Source organism: Oncorhynchus nerka, linkage group LG27, assembly GCF_034236695.1.
Source record: "Oncorhynchus nerka isolate Pitt River linkage group LG27, Oner_Uvic_2.0, whole genome shotgun sequence".
NCBI classification, from domain to species: Eukaryota; Metazoa; Chordata; class Actinopteri; order Salmoniformes; family Salmonidae; genus Oncorhynchus; species Oncorhynchus nerka.
Window position 1 is genome coordinate 92,169,749 of NC_088422.1, and position 19,452 is coordinate 92,189,200.

Here is a 19,452-nt window from a genome sequence, read left to right on the forward strand (position 1 = left end):
AGTGTTTGAATTAGCCACCTGGGTGTTGGAAGTGGTTAGCACCAGTAGTTAACCAGGCCACTGTAGCAATGCTGTACCTGACCCCACACACACACACACACACACACACACACACACACACACACACACACACACACACAGCTACCAACATTACTGCTAACCCACCTAAACCACACCTTCATCTGCCAGCATTACTGCTAGCCTACCTAAATCATGGCTTCATCTACCAACATCACTGCTAGCCCACCTAAACCACGGTTTCATCTACCAGCATTACTGCTAGCCTACCTTACCCACGGTTTCATCTACCAACATTACTGCTAGCCCACCTAAACCACGGTTTCATCTACCAACATTACTGCTAGCCTAACTTAACCACGGTTTCATCTACCAACATTACTGCTAGCCCACCTAAACCACGGTTTCATCTACCAGCACTGCTAGCCAGTTTCATCTACCAACATTACTGCTAGCCTACCCTAAACCACGGTTTCATCTACCACAGTGTGATTAGCTGCTAGCAATGGCCACCTAAACCAGACAGAAGGTTTCATCTGCTGAACATTGCTGTCCTAGCCCACCTAAACTCATCCAGAAAGATCTTCAGGTCTGACCCAGATATAACTGCCAGTCCCTCTGCTCCAAACCATGGTCTTTCCAGGAGCTCAGACAGGTCCTTATAGCGGATACTCTTCCCATCAGTCTGATGCAGAGGGTTAGCTAAAATCATGATGCCAATGGCTGCAATAACAATCAATTGCACCAGACAGAATGTCAGTGGTGGAGGTGGTACCTTGCTGATGGTGCTGTCCATGGGCTTGTACTCGGTCATGAACTCATCCAGAAAGATCTTGAAGGTGTTGACCCAGACCTTGACGGGCGACTTGCTCCAGTCCCTCTGCTCCAGGCGCATGGTCTTCTCCAGGATCTGCTCGAACAGGGCGTACAGGTCCTTATAGCGGATACTCTTCCCATCATCCATCTGGCATTAAGGACACTACTGTAAAGTAGTTACCATGTAACTACATTTAAAATTAAGGACATAAAGTAGTTACCATGTAACTACTGCCATTTAAATACATAGGCATTAAGGACACTACTGTAAAGTAGTTACCATGTAACTACTGCCATTTAAATACATAGGCATTAAGGACACTACTGTAAAGTAGTTACCATGTAACTACTGCCATGTAAATAAATAGGCATTAAGGACACTACTGTAAAGTAGTTACCATGTAACTACTGCCATTTAAATACATAGGCATTAAGGACACTACTGTAAAGTAGTTACCATGTAAATACATAGGCATTAAGGACACTACTGTAAAGTAGTTACCATGTAACTACTGCCATTTAAATACATAGGCATTAAGGACACTACTGTAAAGTAGTTACCATGTAACTACTGCCATTTAAATACATAGGCATTAAGGACACTACTGTAAAGTAGTTACCATGTAACTACTGCCATTTAAATACATAGGCATTAAGGACACTACTGTAAAGTAGTTACCATGTAACTACTGCCATTTAAATACATAGGCATTAAGGACACAACTGTAAAGTAGTTACCATGTAACTACTGACATTTAAATACAACGGTATTAGGAAGCCTGGGTTTCAGGGTTGTTGCACTACTGTACTAACCGCTAGAGCAGTAGAGTAGGAGTTGAAGATATTGAGGCGGAACTCCTTCAAGGCCTTTTTAAACACCACGTCCACCATTGTGTCTTTCTTACCGCCGTCCTCAGCCACCAGGTCACTGATCTAAACCAAACAAAAACAACTGTTTGATAAAAACGGGCTTCAGTACATGAGCATTATAAAACCACATCAGTCTGGACACTGGACAACCTCAACACAGATATTCAGAAGCTTCATTGTTCAAAGCTCAACATTCAAAGAGAGGATTTATATTGGTAACCAACCTGAAAGCTCTACCTTCCTCGTGCTGTTGTAATAACACTCTTTCTTCATCTGCATGTATCTATATGTGTGTGTGTGTGTGTGTGTGTGTGTATGTTCGAGTGTGTGCTTTGTGTCCATGTGTGCGAGTCTGCATATGCAGTGGTGGAAAAAGTACCCAATTGTCATACTTGAGTAAAAGTAAAGATACCATAATAGAAAGTTACTCAAGTAAAAGTGAAAGTCACCCAGTAAAATACTACTTGAGTAAAAGTCTAAAAGTATTCGGTTGAAAATATACTTATGTATCAAAAGTAAAAGAAAAAGTATAAATTATTTAAAATTCCTTATATTAAGCAAAGCAGATGTCACGGTTTTGTTGTTTAAAAAAATGAAGGATAACCCGGGGCCCACTCCAACACTCTGACATCATTTATAAAAGATGTGTGTTTAGTGAGTCTGCCAGATCAGAGGCCGCAGGGATGACCACGTGTTCGTGATAAATCCGTGAATTGGACCATTTTCCTGTCCTGCTAAGCACTCAAAATGAGTACTTTTGGGTGTCAGGTAAAATGTAGGCAGTAAAAATTTATTCAGGAACGTAGTAATGAAGTAAAAGTAGTCAAAAATATAAATAGTAAAGTACCCTAAAAACCTACTTATGTAGTACTTGAAAGTATTTTTTTACACAAGTACTTTACACCACAACGCATATGCCTGCATATTTCTGTGTGTGTATTTGTGTGGGTGGGTGCGAGTGTGTGTGGTTGGGTGTGTGTGTGTGTGCGTGCGTGTGTTTGGGTGGGTGCATGTCTGGACGGGTGATTGTGTTGGTGTGTGTGTGTCTGTGGGTACGTGTGTGTGTGTGTGTGTGGGGGGGGGGGGGTGATTGTGTGTGTGTACCTTCTTCATGAGGAAGTCGTTCATGCTCCTGTAGTCGTTGGTGCAGGTGAGGATCTGCAGTGCATCGTTCCCCCACTGGGCAGGCTCTAGGGCAACACTGCTAATCTTGACGCTACGTCGCCTCTTCACTTTTGGCGAGGGCTCCTTGTTCTCCTTGAACTCCTTGGCCCCCCGCTCCAGGGTCAGGTCTGGACTACGAGGCGGTGACATGTAATCCTGTCCTGCTGGGAGGGAGGAAGGGATGGAGAGACAGACAGAGTAGCAGCATAGTAAGTCTAACGCCTTTCGTTCAAGTCTTCTAGACTCCCTTATTAAGTTTGGTAGTGATCTTCACTGTGTCTTCTTCTGACAGTTAAACCTGCTGAACCCCACAATGACCTTTAACCCTCCCCCACCTTCTCCTAGCAGTGGCCCCGTGTCTCCGTCATCTGCATCCATGGAGTCACCTCCACAGAACAGCTTCTCTCTGGACGACTTCTTCTCACCCTGCTTCGTCTTACCCCAGAAACGCATCTTACCACGAACCCTGGTGGGGGGAGAAACAGATCACAGATTCATTAACCCTAACCTGAACCCTGGTGGGGGGAGAGACAGATCACAGATTCATTAACCCTAATCTGAACCCTGGTGGGGGTAGAGACAGATCACAGATAAACAGATCCATTAACCCTAACCTGAACCCAGGTGGGGGTAGAGACATATCTCAGCTTCATTAACCCTAACCCTGGTGGGGGGGGGAGACAGATCACAGCTTCATTAACCTGAACCCTGGTGGTAGGAGTGACAGATCACAGCTTCATTAACCCTAACCTGAACCCTGGTGGTAGGAGAGACAGATCACAGCTTCATTAACCCTAACCCTGGTGATAGGAGAGACAGATCTCAGCTTCATTAACCCTAACCCTGGTGGGGGGGAGACAGATCTCAGCTTCATTAACCCTAACCCTGGTGGGGGGGAGACAGATCTCAGCTTCATTAACCCTAACCCTGGTGGGGGGAGAGACAGATCACAGCTTCATTAACCCTAACCCTGGTGATAGGAGAGACAGACCTCAGCTTCATTAACCCTAACCCTGGTGGGGGGAGAGACAGATCTCAGCTTCATTAACCCTAACCCTGGTGGGGGGAGAGACAGATCACAGCTTCATTAACCCTAACCTGAACCCTGGTGATAGGAGAGACAGATCACAGCTTCATTAACCCTAACCCTGGTGGTAGGAGAGACAGATCACAGCTTCATTAACCCAAACCCTGGTGATAGGAGACAGATCACAGCTTCATTAACCCTAAACCTCGTGATAGGAGAGACAGATCACAGCTTCATTAATCCTAACCCTGGTGGTAGGAGAGACAGATCACAGCTTCATTAATCCTAACCCTGGTGGTAGGAGACACAGATCACAGCTTCATTAACCCTAACCTGAACCCTAACAGCTACAGCACATGGCTTGAAATCACAGCTTGACACAGTTGGTGATCCAACCTTCATAATCCTCCAAAATCAAACCCATGTCCACCATTTCTATTGAGTATTGAGTACTTTAGATTATTATTGAGGAATCTAACCAAGAAATCAAGTGAGGCTATCAAGCCCCTCTACCTCATATGCATTGCTATCTACACTGAGTGTACAACACATTAAGGAACACATGCTCTTTCCATGAGACTGACCAGATGAATTCAAGTGAAAGCTATGATCCCTTCTTGATGTCATTTGTTTAATCCACTTCAAATCAGTGTAGATGAAGGGGGGAGACAGGTTAAAGGATTTTTAAGCCTCGAGATAATTTAGACATTAATTGTGTATGTGTGCCATTTAGAGGGTGAATGGGCAAGAGAAAATATTTAAGTGCCTTTGAATGGGGTATGGTAGTAGGTGCCAGGGTGGTCAGTTTGAGTGTGTCAAGAACTGCAACACTGCTGGGTTTTTCACGCTCAACAGTTTCCCACGTGTATCAAGAATGGTCCACCACCCAAAGGACATCCAGCCAACTTGACACAACTGTGGGAAGCATTGGAGTCAACATGGGCCGGCATCCCTGTGGAACGCTTTCAACACTTTGTAGAGTCAATGCCCTGACGAACTGAGGCTGTTCTGAGGGCAAAAGGGAGGGATGCAACTCAACATTAGGAAGATGTTCGTAATGTTTTGTAAACTCAGTGTAAACTGTATTAAAATTACTACAATGGACACCATGATAGGAACAAACCTTCCATCTGACTGGGCGTTCTTGCGTATCGTGTCAACTTTGGCCAGATCTCCCGATGACATGGCCTTATGCATCTTCTTCTGTTCCTCAGAGCTGGTGGAAGGCTGAAACACCAATGAATGACACAATGTCAATGACATCATACATAAATAGATATGACAGTTAAAAGAGACTTTTCAATATCTACAGTACTAACTGAAGTCGTGTTACTCTACATCTACATTTTCCTATCTCACAGGAGACAGGAGGATTTTCCTCTACGCCAGTAGATGGCAGTACAACAATGGATTCCTTGACAAAATGTAGCACTTCCACTAGCCTGAGTTGTCAGTTGTACTCAAGTCTAACATTATTCAATACTGTCTATAGCTCAGTTTTTCACTAGCATACCTGACTAGCAGTATAGCTAACATGGATAGCCAGATAGCACAATAAAGACAGTTTATGTTACGCTGAAGTAAAGAGGTCAGGAATGTGTGTTAATTCATCATCAGGGAGGAAGGTCAAGATTGAGCGATGACCTTCAACCCAGGATCCCAGGGTTCGGTCAGAGAGCAGGGCTACTGGTGAGAAGAGAAAGCTAACATGCTAACAAGCTACAGTAACACATGCCATGGCTGATTATGCTGACAGAGGAAAACGGAGAAGGAGAGTATCACTTCTGGGCTGTGAAGAAGTGAGGAGACAGACTAAGTTAGGCTAGAACCTTGATCAGGTTTTAAAGAGAAGAGTGTGTTAGCATCATTGAAACAGTTTATGCTCGGAGGAAAAGGAAAAATCTAGTTAAAGCGTAGGTTGTTTTAGTTGAGTTGCACGGTAGCACAGGTCTACCCAGCCAGTGCTGAAGAGGGTTAACAGCAGGGGAAAAAAGATGGCCGTCCCAATGTGAACTTCTATTAGTTGAATTGGGGTGTGAGGCCGAGGTTGAGGTATGGGTCTGTTTTCTTTACCATCTCTGAGTCACTGAAACACTCAAAGGAATCCTGTTTAGGGATGGTTGGGGAGTAGGGGGGAGGGGAGGAGAGGGGGGGCTTTCCGTCGTACTCGTCCTCCTCCGACTCGCCCCCCAGCGAGGAGGTCGGCGTGCGGGTCAGAAAGTCAGAGCGTGTCCGAGCCATGCGGGCTTTCTTTCTGTGGCCCGCCCTGCTGACCTGGTTGACCAAAAACGATATAACAACAGTTGAAACACACTCACAAACAGGCCAATGAACGCTGCTTTCCTCTTTAGGACCTGTGGATACTAGACAGGGTCTTGGATGCCCCGATGTTGCCCTTTTCAATCTGTGCAACTTTCTCTCTGTGTCGTCATCTTTTTATTCCGTCGGTCTCTCGCTCTCTAAGATGTCTTTTTTAAATGAACCTTTATTTAACTTGGAAAGTCAGTTAAGAAAACATTCTTATTTTACAATGATGGCCAACCCCGACCAAACCCTCCCCTAACCTGGACGACGCTGCTCCAAATGTAAACACATGCAAACCCTTCGAACATATACAGAAATACACCCACAATATTTATTTATCAGTCTGATTATTTGATATGGACATGCAAATACACACACAATATTTATTTATCAGTCTGATTATTTGATATGGACATGCAAATACACACACAATATTTATTTATCAGTCTGATTATTTGATATGGACATGCAAATACACACAAACATTATGACAAATGCTACCGGTTCTGCCATTCACTCACCTCCTGTGTTTTCAGTCCTATGGTGGGCTTGGTGCTTGAGGGGCCCTCTTTTGGGACTGCTACAGGCTTCTCTTGATTGACAGGCTTCTCCTTGTCAAACCTAAAACATATAGAGTCATTGAGTCAGGGAATGAAGAGGGGGTTAAAGCTGCAATATGTAGCTTTTAGAGCAACCTGACCAACTTCACATAGATATGTGAATTATAGATCTGTCACTCATTGAAAGCAAGTCTAAGAAGTGGTAGATCTGTTCTATGGGCACTATTTCTATGCTTTTGTTTAGCATCTTTTACTTTTGGTTTTGTACACCAGTTTCAAACAGCTGAAAATACAATGTTTTTGGTTATGGAAAATATATTTCACAGCGGTTTAGATGGTATAATGATTCTCTACAATCAGAGTTGTTGTCATAAACTGAAATTAGGCGAACTATTAGTGATTTCTGCATATTGTACCTTTAAGTTTCTGTGAAATAGTAAATCATTATTCCAAACCAATTCATTCTCAAGCAACACCTATTTTTCTGATGTTTGTTTTTTACTTATATAACCTTTATGTGAACTATGCATCTATTAGGGCTCTTGGTTTCATTTCAGAGGTTAAGAATGATGTATGATATACGTTTTTAGGAATAATCTCCCATGTGTTTCAATGTCTAGTTGGGTAGTTAGGCACTTACAGTACATGATAACTCCACGTCTAGTTGGGTAGTTAAGGCACTTACAGTACATGATAACTCCATGTGTAGTTGGGTAGTTAAGGCACTTACAGTACATGATAACTCCATGTGTAGTTGGGTAGTTAAGGCACTTACAGTACATGATAACTCCATGTGTAGTTGGGTAGTTAGGCACTTACAGTACATGATAACTCCATGTGTAGTTGGGTAGTAAAGGTACCTACAGTACATGATAACTCCATGTGTAGTTGGCTGGTAAAGGTACCTACAGTACATGATAACTCCATGTGTAGTTGGCTGGTAAAGGTACCTACAGTACATGATAACTCCATGTCTAGTTGGCTGGTAAAGGTACCTACAGTACATGATAACTCCATGTCTAGTTGGCTGGTAATGGTACCTACAGTACATGATAACTCCATGTGTAGTTGGGTGGTAATGGTACCTACAGTACATGATAACTCCATAGCTGGATTCAATACTCACTTAGAGAATGCCACTCTGTCTTTGGGCGCAAAGAAGATGTTTTCCGACATGTCAGTCATGCTGATGCTGGTGCCCTGATTAGCTGGGGCCTTCTTGGGAACCCTCCCTCTGACTCCTCCTCCCCCGCCCTCTCTGGACTCCAGGGTCAAATTTGGCGCCCAGCCATCCGCAATGGGTCTCCCATCCCTGGTCTTTGTTTTGGGGGCTGAGGGAGGTGGAGGGAGCCGGGCCTGGTTGGGCTGGGCCTTGTTGGGCTGGGCCTTGTTGGGCTCAGGATGGGGCATGGGGACACTCTGGGTGTCCATCGGCCCAGGAGGAGAGAGGTATGCGTGGGCAGCGGACACAGACTGGGTCCTGGAGGGTGGAGCAAGAGCCGGGGCTCTCTCGATGAGAAGGGAGCTGGGTCTAAGGGGCCTGGTAGATGTAGCTGCGGTTGCACTCCTGTCTTGGGGGGGCCCTCCCTGCCGGCTCTGCTGGATCCTGACCAGGGCCTCACCCCTCTGCTTCTCCAACAGTTCCCTCTCGTGCTGGGCGAAGTGGTGCCGCTGTCTCTCCAGAACCTCCTTCTGCTTCCGGATCTGGTCCATCATCTCCCGCTCGTTCTGCTGCTGCAGGTGCCGCTGCCTCTCCTCCTTTTCCTCGTTCAGTCGTTCCAGCTTCTCCAGGACCAACTGGTTGGCAGCCGGGACAGGGGTGGGGCCAGAGATGGGGATGACTGGGGCGGGATCTAGTGGTGGAACGGGTGCAGGGACTGGTAGCCGTGGCGATGAAGGGGATTCGCCGGTTTGTGCCGACCCGTCACGAACCTCTATAAGGGGAAGACGAACGACGGCACCACCGAGCTCCTCCTGATCCAGGGGGGTTTCCTTCTGCATGCTGATGACCACAACCACAGGTCGCCGTGACAATTCCCGCCTTTGTTTGATTGACTTGAGCTGCTTGTTGACGATGGTGGTACTAGTGGTATCGGCCTCGAGGAGTCTCGAAGAGTCATCGCCAAGACGATGGGTGATGACCAAGCTGCCATCAGTTGACGGGACGTAAAAGGTAGGGAGGTAGTTCTCTATCTTGGGCGGAGGTGGAGAGGCGGCAGCCGGTTCTAGCTTGGCCTGACTCTGACTGTTTGGAGGTGGGGAGGCGTCATCGGACACAGAAACGCTGGGAGGCTCCTTCGACACGAGGCTGACCTCCGGGGCCTGCTCCAGCTGCACTTCAGAAGAGAGGGGGAACCAAGCTCCTCCTCATCTGCCAAAGGTGCACTCTCCCTGAGTATCTCGTCATCCATGCTGAGTAGCTCGAAGCTGCCCTTGGAGCTCTGGCTGTCGGGGGTTCCGGGTCCCTGGGGGGAGCGGCGAGGAGGGGTGGTGGTGGGGGCCAGCTCGGCCGACCAGCGCCTCTCTTCAGAGGGGGAAGAGGCCCCACCACTGCCTGTGGCCCGCACCTTGAGCAGCTCCAGGCTGAACTTGGCCTGCTCCAGCTCCCTCATCCTCCGGCTCTCCCTCTTGGCCCTGGTGGTCCTCTGGCAGGGCTCGTCCAGGGTCCTGGTCCTCTCTCTCACCACCACAGCGGCTGTCGATGAAACTGGCGGTGGTTCCGACTGGGCCCTACCTGAGCTCTCTGCGGCCCTCGTCACTCCTCCCTCACCTCCTATTTCTACACCTCGTCCCTCTTTTACCCTCTCCTCCTGGCTGTTCAGTCTCTGGAGGCTCCTTTCCCGCTCCTTGTATGAGCGGTCCTCCCATGTGCTCAGGTCCAGGCCCATGATCCTCACTGGCAGTTCGTCTTCTTCTGGCGAGAGACGCGTCTGTCCATTCTGCAGCAGCTGCTGCTGTTGTTGACTCTCTCTCTCCCTCAGCCTCTGCTCTTTCTCCCTCAGTCTCTGCTCCTTCAAATGCCCGAAGCTGTCAATCAAGGAAGCATGGTTACAGCTAAACCAATCACAAGGCAACACCACACCTTCATTGAGTCTTAATTCCTTGTTCCTTGACACAAGACAGACTAGACACTTAAAAACATATCACAGTCTCTTCCTGTTGAATGTGTGAACTCAAAGTGGCAGCCTTAATGGGAGAATGTCCTCCTCTAGCTCAGCTGACTGTTGCTACTTTGTTCTGGGTGTTTATGTAACAACATTATCTGAACAGGAGACTTTTCAGCTGGCAGGCCATGAATACGAGCACGCCACCAGCTACGACTGGACGTGGAGGAGGATTGGATATAGAATTATGACCAATAAGTACAGTGAATTAACTTTGCAGCAATTTCCAATCTCATTGCAAGAATATTTCCATTGATGAGTTGAAGTTATGGAGGCATGGAAGTTCAGATGGTCTTCTGTGGCTACACTGCCTTCATCAAATGTTCCATGGCATTTCATATTGATTTCCATAATGATTCATAAGCATCCAGAAACAGTAATGAAGCAAGCTCAGCTGCCGATAGAAATGTAATATGTAGAACAGACTATTCACTCTCATGTCATGTGGAGAACCACGTCTGCTCTAAAACTTTCTGCAACACTTCACATTAGTTTACCTCTGTCTGGCCAGGTAGCCTTTGCCCACTGCCTGTAGCAGCGTCATGGTGCCACGCAGTCGCAGGAAGGCCTCTCTGGCCATGTGGCAGCGCCAGGCTGTCTGGATGGCGAGTGCCGCCCCCTCCCGTTCTCGCCGCTTCAGCAACGCCCTCCACTCCCTCTGCAGCAGCAGGGCCGCCTCCCGCCACAGCCCGTACCTCCAGCGCTCCTTGTACCCCCGCCAAGCTGTCTGGATGCACAAGGCTGCCCCCTCCTGGATGCTTGGGTCGTAGTCATCCTCCTGCTTGGACTGGTAGGCACGCCACCATTTCTGTGTGAGGGGAAGTATTTTTTAAATGTAACCTTTATTTAACTAGGCAAGTCAGTTAAGAACAAATTCTCATTTACAATGACGGCCTACACAGGCCAAACCCACACGACGCTGTAGGTGAGATCAGAGCTGTGGATGTTACCACATTTATAGTATGATGGAATTTATTACATTTATTGGATTTGAGTCCATTCTTCTGTAGCAACGTCCAATCCCGACCCCCCCCCCCAGGAGGGCCTGGGGGGCTAGGAGGCTAGGTGTGTTAGGGGGCTTAGCAGTATTAGGAGGGCCTGGGGGCTAGGAGGCTAGGTGTGTTAGGGGCTTAGCAGTATTAGGAGGGCCTGGGGGCTAGGTGTTTAGGGGGCTTAGCGGTATTAGGAGGGCCTGGGGGCTAGGTGTTTAGGGGCTTAGCAGTATTAGGAGGGCCTGGGGGCTAGGTGTGTTAGGGGCTTAGCAGTATTAGGAGGGCCTGGGGGGCTAGGTGTTTAGGGGGCTTAGCGGTATTAGGAGGGCCTGGGGGCTGTGTGTTTAGGGGCTTAGCGGTATTAGGAGGGCCTGGGGGCTAGGAGGCTAGGTGTGTTAGGGGGCTTAGCAGTATTAGGAGGGCCTGGGGGGCTAGGTGTTTAGGGGGCTTAGCAGTATTAGGAGGGCCTGGGGGCTAGGAGGCTAGGTGTGTTAGGGGGCTTAGCAGTATTAGGAGGGCCTGGGGGCTAGGAGGCAAGGTGTGTTAGGGGCTTAGCAGTATTAGGAGGGCCTGGGGGCTAGGTGTTTAGGGGGCTTAGCACTATTAGGAGGGCCTGGGGGCTAGGAGGCTAGGTGTGTTAGGGGCTTAGCAGTATTAGGAGGGCCTGGGGGCTAGGTGTTTAGGGGGCTTAGCGGTATTAGGAGGGCCTGGGGGCTAGGAGGCAAGGTGTGTTAGGGGCTTAGCAGTATTAGGAGGGCCTGGGGGGCTAGGAGGCAAGGTGTGTTAGGGGGCTTAGCAGTATTAGGAGGGCCTGGGGAGCTAGGAGGCAAGGTGTGTTTAGGGGGCTTAGCGGTATTAGGAGGGCCTGGGGGGCTAGGAGGCAAGGTGTGTTAGGGGGCTTAGCAGTATTAGGAGGGCCTGGGGGGCTAGAAGGGGCTTGGATTTGGCACTACTGTATAAAATAATGTTTAGTATAGTCAGGGAAAATGTCAAAACAGGACACAAAGCTATCGAAACTTGGATGACTACACAAAGAGCAAAAGCAGGCTCAGCAGAGATACAAGAAATGCATGAACTGTTTGACAGACCTTTTGTTCTCCTGCTCTGGGAACATTATCACAACTCCTCCATAAGATGCTTTATTTCCTTTTGTTTAGCTCTCTCCCTCAGTCTCTGGCTATTAACACTTCTACCCATTGATTGGATTTATTCTTCTTTTCAACCAGACAAAGCCAAAACACCCGAGTCTCTTTCCAAATGACCAATTAGGCGTTTCCAGTGTGAACAGATATAATACGAGGCCCTCTCCAAGCAGGGAAGTGTTGAACAGATATAATACGAGGCCCTCTCCAAGCAGGGAAGTGTTGAACAGATATAATACGAGGCCCTCTCCAAGCAGGGAAGTGTTGAACAGATATAATACGAGGCCCTCTCCAAGCAGGGAAGTGTTGAACAGATATAATACGAGGCCCTCTCCAAGCAGGGAAGTGTTGAACAGATATAATACGAGGCCCTCTCCAAGCAGGGAAGTGTTGAACAGGGACACATTAGAGGGTTAAAGGTGGGTAACAAGGGTAGATGCCCTGATCCACTTTGTTCATTTTTTGTTTCTTTTATACTGTGTTTCACACTGTGTGTTCATGTACTGTATTCTTCACATATCTCTTTCTAATATATCTACTACTGAACATTGCATTTTGTTACACTGTTTATTCACACTGAATATCTATATACTGGATTCCTGACATAGCTCACTGTAATATATCTACTGCTGTACATATTCTTAAGTAGATATTTTAGGTGTAAATACAGATTGATTTTGGATTACTGATAGTGTATACTGGATTACTGATAGTGTATACTGGATTAGTTTGGATTACTGATAGTGTATACTGGATTAGTTTGGATAACTGATAGTGTATACTGGATTACTGATAGTGTATACTGGATTAGTTTGGATTACTGATAGTGTATACTGGATTACTGATAGTGTATACTGGATTAGTTTGGATAACTGATAGTGTATACTGGATTACTGATAGTGTATACTGGATTAGTTTGGATTACTGATAGTGTATACTGGATTAGTTTGGATTACTGATAGTGTATACTGGATTACTGATAGTGTATACTGGATAACTGATAGTGTATACTGGATTAGTTTGGATAACTGATAGTGTATACTGGATTAGTTTGGATTATTGATAGTGTATACTGGATTACTGATAGTGTATACGGGATTAATTTGGATTACTGATAGTGTATACTGGATAACTGATAGTGTATACGGGATTAGTTTGGATAACTGATAGTGTATACGGGATTAGTTTGGATTACTGATAGTGTATACGGGATTAATTTGGATTACTGATAGTGTATATGGGATTAATTTGGATAACTGATAGTGTATACTGGATTAGTTTGGATAACTGATAGTGTATACGGGATTAGTTTGGATAACTGATAGTGTATACGGGATTAGTTTGGATAACTGATAGTGTATACGGGATTAGTTTGGATAACTGATAGTGTATACGGGATTAGTTCGGATTACTGATAGTGTATACTGGATTACTGATAGTGTATACTGGATTAGTTTGGATTACTGATAGTGTATACTGGATTACTGATAGTGTATACTGGATTAGTTTGGATAACTGATAGTGTATACTGGATTACTGATAGTGTATACTGGATTAGTTTGGATTACTGATAGTGTATACTGGATTAGTTTGGATTACTGATAGTGTATACTGGATAACTGATAGTGTATACTGGATTAGTTTGGATAACTGATAGTGTATACTGGATTAGTTTGGATTACTGATAGTGTATACTGGATTAGTTTGGATTATTGATAGTGTATACTGGATTACTGATAGTGTATACTGGATTTATTTGGATTACTGATAGTGTATACTGGATTAGTTTGGATAACTGATAGTGTATACTGGATTAGTTTGGATAACTGATAGTGTATACTGGATTAGGATTACTGTTTGGATAACTGATAGTGTATAATTTGGATTAGTTTGGATAACTGATAGTGTATACGGGATTAGTTTGGATAACTGATAGTGTATACGGGATTAGTTTGGATAACTGATAGTGTATACGGGATTAGTTCGGATTACTGATAGTGTATACTGGATTACTGATAGTGTATACGGGATTAATTTGGATTACTGATAGTGTATACTGGATAACTGATAGTGTATACTGGATAACTGATAGTGTATACTGGATAACTGATAGTGTATACTGGATTAGTTTGGATAACTGATAGTGTATACTGGATTAGTTTGGATAACTGATAGTGTATACTGGATTAGTTTGGATAACTGATAGTGTATACTGGATTAGTTTGGATAACTGATAGTGTATACTGGATTAGTTTGGATAACTGATAGTGTATACGGGATTAGTTTGGATAACTGATAGTGTATACTGGATAACTGATAGTGTATACTGGATTACTGATAGTGTATACTGGATTAATTTGGATTACTGATAGTGTATACTGGATAACTGATAGTGTATACTGGATAACTGATAGTGTATACTGGATTAGTTTGGATAACTGATAGTGTATACTGGATTAGTTTGGATAACTGATAGTGTATACGGGATTAGTTTGGATTACTGATAGTGTATACTGGATAACTGATAGTGTATACTGGATAACTGATAGTGTATACTGGATTAGTTTGCATAACTGATAGTGTATACTGGATTAGTGATAGTGTATACGGGATTAATTTGGATTACTGATAGTGTATACTGGATAACTGATAGTGTATACTGGATAACTGATAGTGTATACTGGATTAGTTTGGATAACTGATAGTGTATACTGGATTAGTTTGGATAACTGATAGTGTATACTGGATTAGTTTGGATAACTGATAGTGTATACTGGATAACTGATAGTGTATACTGGATAACTGATAGTGTATACTGGATTAGTTTGGATAACTGATAGTGTATACTGGATTAGTTTGGATAACTGATAGTGTATACTGGATTAGTTTGGATAACTGATAGTGTATACTGGATTAGTTTGGATTACTGATAGTGTATACTGGATTAGTTTGGATAACTGATAGTGTATACTGGATTAGTTTGGATAACTGATAGTGTATACTGGATTAGTTTGGATAACTGATAGTGTATACTGGATTAGTTTGGATAACTGATAGTGTATACTGGATTAGTTTGGATAACTGATAGTGTATACTGGATTAGTTTGGATAACTGATAGTGTATACTGGATTAGTTTGGATAACTGATAGTGTATACTGGATTAGTTTGGATAACTGATAGTGTATACTGGATTAGTTTGGATAACTGATAGTGTATACTGGATTAGTTTGGATAACTGATAGTGTATACTGGATTAGTTTGGATAACTGATAGTGTATACTGGATTAGTTTGGATAACTGATAGTGTATACTGGATTAGTTTGGATAACTGATAGTGTATACTGGATTAGTTTAGATAACTGATAGTGTATACTGGATTAGTTTGGATAACTGATAGTGTATACTGGATTAGTTTGGATAACTGATAGTGTATACTGGATTAGTTTGGATAACTGATAGTGTATACTGGATTAGTTTGGATAACTGATAGTGTATACTGGATTAGCTCTGACATTCCGGATTTCTTCTTTCTAGTTTTTGATTATTATTATTTGTGTACTTGTTTGCCAATTTTGCTGCACTGTTCGGCTCTAGTTACACAAGCATTTCGCTGCAACTAAAATATCTGTCCAACTCTAGACACGACCAATAAACATTGATTTAATTTAGATTTGATCCTGGAGTGCCATTGCAGGGTTTCATTCCAACCAGGCACCACACCTCACTCTACTAATCACCTCAAGGTCTCAAAGATCTAAAGCAAAGCAGGCCAACTGAAAACCCTGAAGTACCGATCCTCGAGGTGTGTTACATCCATTCCCATTCATAGCCAACTTCTCTAGTACAACAATGTCCCTGTTTATGAAAGGACTTAGTGTTTGGTTCCTGCTGGATACTGTAACGGAACTGAATCAACAATTGCATAATTACTAGGATCAAATATCTGGCATAAGTCTTAGATTGTGATCGTGAAAGTTGAATGGCATCCAAAACAAAGTTGAGGAACGGTTAAGAGAAATAGTTTAGATAATTCACAGAATTTTCCACAAAAATAAATTGTGGGGTTTTGTAGGATTACTGAAAGAGCTCTGAATCTAAACATCCCTCCATAACACATACAAATTAAATATCTTGCTGGCCCATCAAAACCGGGCTGAGCAAGATTGCACAGATGAGGACCGACACACAACATTGGGATGAGAAGCATTCCTGTCTCAGTTCAATAACATCATTTCCCACTTAAATCCATTTACTAAATACAAAATAAATATCACATATACAAACAAACTCCTACGTATCAAGCCTGGATGTACTATAGATCATTTACACAGTTAATGTCACCAACTATGGTGCTGAGAGCCACAGAACAGGGTGTACAGACTTTCTACCAGCCCGGCGCTAACACACCTGATTCAACTAACCAAGACCCTGTTTGCATGCAACTGTAATGAAACAAAAGCCTTCATACCCCTGTAACAGGACCATTTAACTGTAATGAAACAAAAGCCTTCATACTCCTGTAACAGGACCATTTAACTGTAATGAAACAAAAGCCTTCATACCCCTGTAAACAGGACCATTTAACTGTAATGAAACAAAAGCCTTCATACTCCTGTAACAGGACCATTTAACTGTAATGAAACAAAAGCCTTCATACCCTGTAACAGGACCATTTAACTGTAATGAAACAAAAGCCTTCATACCCCTGTAACAGGACCATTTAACTGTAATGAAACAAAAGCCTTCATACCCCTGTAACAGGACCATTTAACTGTAATGAAACAAAAGCCTTCATACCCCTGTAACAGGACCATTTAACTGTAATGAAACAAAAGCCTTCATACCCCTGTAACAGGTCCATTTAACTGTAATGAAACAAAAGCCTTCATACCCCTGTAACAGGACCATTTAACTGTAATGAAACAAAAGCCTTCATACCCCTGTAACAGGACCATTTAACTGTAATGAAACAAAAGCCTTCATACCCCTGTAACAGGACCATTTAACTGTAATGAAACAAAAGCCTTCATACCCCTGTAACAGGACCATTTACCTGTAATGAAACAAAAGCCTTCATACCCCTGTAACAGGACCAGGGTTGGTGCCCTGTGCCCACTAATTTCCCTGGGTGATGAGGCTATAAGAAGGAGTCTGTCCCTGCCCCTGGGTGACGAGGCTATAAGAAGGAGACTGTCCCTGCCCCTGGGTGATGAGGCTATAAGAAGGAGACTGCCCCTGGGTGACGAGGCTATAAGAAGGAGTCTGTCCTTGCCCCTGGGTGACGAGGCTATAAGAAGGAGTCTGTCCTTGCCCCTGGGTGACGAGGCTATAAGAAGGAGACTGCCCCTGGGTGACGAGGCTATAAGAAGGAGACTGCCCCTGGGTGACGAGGCTAGAAGAAGGAGACTGCCCCTGGGTGACGAGGCTAGAAGAAGGAGACTGCCCCTGGGTGACGAGGCGAGAAGAAGGAGACTGCCCCTGGGTGACGAGGCTAGAAGAAGGAGACTGTCCCTGCCCCTGCGTGACGAGGCTATAAGAAGGAGACTGTCCCTGCCCCTGGGTGACGAGGCTATAAGAAGGAGACTGTCCCTGCCCCTGGGTGACGAGGCTAGAAGAAGGAGACTGCCCCTGGGTGACGAGGCTATAAGAAGGAGACTGCCCCTGGGTGACGAGGCTAGAAGAAGGAGACTGCCCCTGGGTGACGAGGCTAGAAGAAGGAGACTGCCCCTGGGTGACGAGGCTAGAAGAAGGAGACTGCCCCTGGGTGACGAGGCTAGAAGAAGGAGACTGCCCCTGGGTGACGAGGCTAGAAGAAGGAGACTGCCCCTGGGTGACGAGGCTAGAAGAAGGAGACTGCCCCTGGGTGACGAGGCTAGAAGAAGGAGACTGCCCCTGGGTGACGAGGCGAGAAGGAGACTGCCCCTGGGTGACGAGGCGAGAAGAAGGAGACTGCCCCTGGGTGACGAGGCGAGAAGAAGGAGACTGCCCCTGGGTGACGAGGCGAGAAGAAGGAGACTGCCCCTGGGTGACGAGGCGAGAAGAAGGAGACTGCCCCTGGGTGACGAGGCTAGAAGAAGGAGACTGCCCCTGGGTGACGAGGCTATAAGAAGGAGACTGCCCCTGGGTGACGAGGCTAGAAGAAGGAGACTGCCCCTGGGTGACGAGGCTAGAAGAAGGAGACTGCCCCTGGGTGACGAGGCGAGAAGAAGGAGACTGCCCCTGGGTGACGAGGCGAGAAGAAGGAGACTGCCCCTGGGTGACGAGGCGAGAAGAAGGAGACTGCCCCTGGGTGACGAGGCGAGAAGAAGGAGACTGCCCCTGGGTGACGAGGCTATAAGAAGGAGACTGCCCCTGGGTGACGAGGCTATAAGAAGGAGACTGCCCCTGGGTGACGAGGCTATAAGAAGGAGACTGCCCCTGGGTGACGAGGCTATAAGAAGGAGACTGCCCCTGGGTGACGAGGCTAGAAGAAGGAGACTGCCCCTGGGTGACGAGGCTATAAGAAGGAGACTGCCCCTGGGTGACGAGGCTATAAGAAGGAGACTGGCCCTGGGTGACGAGGCTATAAGAAGGAGTCTGGCCCTGGGTGATGAGGCTATAAGAAGGAGACTGTCCCTGGGTGATGAGGCTATAAGAAGGAGACTGCCCCTGGGTGATGAGGCTATAAGAAGGAGACTGCCCCTGGGTGATGAGGCTATAAGAAGGAGACTGTTCCTGCCCCTGGGTGATGAGGCTATAAGAAGGAGACTGTCCCTGCCCCTGGGTGATGAGGCTATAAGAAGGAGACTGTCCCTGGGTGATGAGGCTATAAGAAGGAGACTGTCCCTGCCCCTGGGTGATGAGGCTATAAGAAGGAGACTGTCCCTGGGTGATGAGGCTATAAGAAGGAGACTGTCCCTGGGTGATGAGGCTATAAGAAGGAGACTGCCCCTGGGTGATGAGGCTATAAGAAGGAGACTGTCCCTGGGTGACGAGGCGAGAAGAAGGAGACTGCCCCTGGGTGACGAGGCGAGAAGAAGGAGACTGCCCCTGGGTGACGAGGCGAGAAGAAGGAGACTGCCCCTGGGTGATGAGGCTATAAGAAGGAGACTGCCCCTGGGTGATGAGGCTATAAGAAGGAGACTGCCCCTGGGTGATGAGGCTATAAGAAGGAGACTGCCCCTGGGTGATGAGGCTAGAAGAAGGAGACTGCCCCTGGGTGATGAGGCTAGAAGAAGGAGACTGCCCCTGGGTGATGAGGCTATAAGAAGGAGACTGCCCCTGGGTGATGAGGCTATAAGAAGGAGACTGCCCCTGGGTGATGAGGCTATAAGAAGGAGACTGCCCCTGGGTGATGAGGCTAGAAGAAGGAGACTGCCCCTGGGTGATGAGGCTATAAGAAGGAGACTGCCCCT

The 19,452-nt window shown here is 45.9% G+C and overlaps 1 protein-coding gene across 1 annotated transcript in view; it reads right to left on the reverse strand.

Moving 5' to 3' along the window:
- Nucleotides 1-19,452, reverse strand: part of myo9aa (myosin IXAa) — a 223,211-nt gene that overhangs the window by 16,175 nt on the left and 187,584 nt on the right. Inside the window, 10 exon segments of the mRNA XM_065012316.1 lie at nucleotides 794-982; nucleotides 1,648-1,767; nucleotides 2,809-3,032; nucleotides 3,204-3,334; nucleotides 5,019-5,122; nucleotides 5,969-6,169; nucleotides 6,721-6,820; nucleotides 7,886-9,110; nucleotides 9,113-9,786; nucleotides 10,421-10,731. Coding sequence (XP_064868388.1) covers nucleotides 794-982; nucleotides 1,648-1,767; nucleotides 2,809-3,032; nucleotides 3,204-3,334; nucleotides 5,019-5,122; nucleotides 5,969-6,169; nucleotides 6,721-6,820; nucleotides 7,886-9,110; nucleotides 9,113-9,786; nucleotides 10,421-10,731 — 3,279 coding nt within the window.